Source organism: Eurypyga helias, unplaced genomic scaffold, assembly GCF_000690775.1.
Source record: "Eurypyga helias isolate BGI_N326 unplaced genomic scaffold, ASM69077v1 scaffold37438, whole genome shotgun sequence".
Classification (NCBI taxonomy): domain Eukaryota; kingdom Metazoa; phylum Chordata; class Aves; order Eurypygiformes; family Eurypygidae; genus Eurypyga; species Eurypyga helias.
In genome coordinates, this window is record NW_010269614.1 from 1 (window position 1) to 2,635 (window position 2,635).

The 2,635-nt window shown below is 61.7% G+C and overlaps 1 protein-coding gene across 1 annotated transcript; it reads left to right on the forward strand.

Moving 5' to 3' along the window:
• Positions 1–1,545: 1,545 nt before the first annotated feature.
• TMEM205 (transmembrane protein 205) lies at positions 1,546–2,471 on the forward strand. Its single transcript, XM_010158160.1, has 3 exons — positions 1,546–1,675; positions 1,778–1,941; positions 2,172–2,471. Exons 1-3 carry the CDS (start codon positions 1,546–1,548, stop codon positions 2,469–2,471), a joined length of 594 nt encoding a protein of 197 aa, XP_010156462.1.
• The last annotated feature ends 164 nt before the right edge of the window (positions 2,472–2,635 follow it).

The window sequence follows — 2,635 nt, forward strand, 5'->3', positions numbered from 1 at the left end:
GGGCTGCCCCGTGTCATTGCCACTGTGGCAGGGACAGACCCAGGCTGTCCCTTTCTCCCCGTACACCAACACCTCGAGCTGCACCCCCCAAACTGCCTCCGGGGCACTGGAAAAGCAAACCCAAACCCCATCTGCCCCGGTCTGAGTGAGGCTGCTGAGGACACGGAGGGTGGCGGCGGGCAGATGCCGAAGCCCGGAGCGTCACAGGCTTTGCTGCCATCCCTAATTCCCTGGGCACTAATGACCCGAGTGCCTCGGGGATGTCCCCCCCAGCACGGAGCTGCCCCAGATGGCCACAGCAGCAGGCGACGGGGTTAGGGCCATCGCAGAGCCCTCGCTGCCCACCGGCTTCACCCCAAGAGGCACCGGGAGAGGCACCAACCGCAGCACGGGGAGACGGTGGACGTGCTACTCCTCTGTCTCAGTCACCTCCCAGGCTTCCCAGGGTCACATAACCTCGGTTCGCTGATGGCACTGAGGTGTTGGAAGGGCTTGCTTCCGGCAGGGAAGGGGAAAAACCCCCTGGGCACGACAGGTTTAGCACAGCCCAGCCGTGCCCTCGCCTGCGCCAGAAAAGCCCCCGTGCACCTAACCCCGAGCGAGGGTTTGGCAGAGCTTCACCCCCAGCAAGCAACGGCGATGCTGTGCTTGGGGCAAGGTGAGCCCGTGAGGTACCAGCAATGAGCCCAGGGTGTTTCCCAGGCACCCCAGGGTGTTTCCCCCGGCCCTGCAACACCCAGTCCCTAGAAAGGGGCTTTTCTCCCCAAATACCCCACCTGGTTTATAAGCAGAATCATAGAATCACGGAATGGTTTGGGTTGGGAGGGACCTTAAAGATCATCCAGTTCCAACCCCCCTGCCATGGGCAGGGACACCTTCCACTAGACCAGGTTGCTCCAAGCCTCATCCAGCCTGGCCTTGGACACTTCCAGGGATGGGGCATCCACAGCTTCTCTGGGCAACCTGTTCCAGTGCCTCACCACCCTCTCCATGAAGAATTTCTTCCTGATGTCCAATCTAAATCTACCCCCTGGCATCCCAGCGCCTGCTGCAGTGCGTGATGGAGTCGGTATGTAAGACACCGCGTGTTTTTGTCTGTTTTGCAGGGGGAGTGGGATGCCCTTAGAGAGTTGATGGGCTGCTCCCAGCAGCTTTGTTCTATTTAATTTCCAAACAGCTCCCCGTAGAGGCCAGCCCTCGGTGGCCACAGCGCAGGCAGGCACATTTATCAGGGCTTTTCCCTTTCCCCTTTTATTGACTCTCGGCCTGTTCCCACTGCCAGGGGTCAGGGCTTTGGCTGGACTCTGCCGAAAGTCCACCCGAAACAGCCGGCGCTGACGCAGGGCCCTGCCCCCAAGATATAAGGGGTCTGAGAACTGGGTTTGCAGCCCAGTTGGGAGCATGGGGGTGGGGCTGGGAAGGGGTTGTGCCAGCTCCAGAGCTCTTCCCAAATCCGCGGGCTTGTGAAGCTGAACTGCGTTTGCTGGATCCAGCAAGGTGACGGTAACCACAGCTCGGCACTGAACTAGGGGCGGCTTGGCCGACATGGAGGGATCCATCCCCAGCCAGGAAAGCGTGCCGACCGGCACAGAGCCCTCCAACGCCACCAAACTGCTGCACCTGGTTTTCCTCTCCACCTCCTGGGGAATGCAGATCTGGGTGACCTTCGTGGCTGGTAGGTCGCGGTCCCCCCACACTACCTGGCTCCCTGCGCCGGGGGGGGAGGCCCAGGGGAAGGGGTTCTGCCCTGGGACCCACCCGCTCTCCCTCCTCGCAGGGTTCGTGATGGGCAGCCGTCTCCCTCGCCACACGTACGGCTTCATCCAGCGCGAGCTCTTCCCTTACTACTTCCACATCGGCTCCGCTTGCGCCTTCCTCAACCTGACTCTGTTCGCCATGTACCACCCCAGCGAGCTGCTCAGCGAGGAGCAAACTACCCAGGTACCCCCCGCTTGAAAGCATGAGCTGGCCGTAGCCCAGATTCCTCCCTCCGCGGGGTCCCGCTCCGCTGGGGTCGGTTTGCAAGCGATGACGAGGTGCACACGCGGCTCTGGTGAAAGCAACCCGTTAGCACCCAGACTGCAGCGAGCCTTGCACCTGAGAGGGGCCGGGGAGGAATTTAACCCACCGCACGCGTGGGATGTTCACGGTGGCCGTTTGCTCCCCTGCAGATCATCGTCTTCTTCGTTTGCGTCGCCGCATCCGTGCTGAACACGCAGTGGTTCGGGCAGGTCGCCTCCGACATCGCGGCGGACATGCACCTCGTCGAGCGCAGCCACGGCCTGGGCCAGGAGGTCGGGCTGTTTGCCAGCGAGTCCTGCAGGCAGCTGCGGGCCTCCAACCCCGGCTACAGGTGGCTCTTCGGCCAGCTCACCGTCTACCACGCGCTGTCCTCGCTCTGCAACCTCTGCTGCATCGCCTGCAACGGCTTGAGCCTCTACTACTTGGCTGCTCGGCTCTCGGCCCTGTGAGAAGGAAGCCATCCCCAGGCTTGGGGTAAAGTAGCCCTAAGTGCTGGAAATTAAATGTCAGCATCCTCGGGTGGAGAGACTGTTCCCTGTATTTGTGTGTGGGGCAGAATCACAGACTGGCTTTGGTGGGGAAAGACCTTCAGGTCCAACCCTTAACCCAGCAC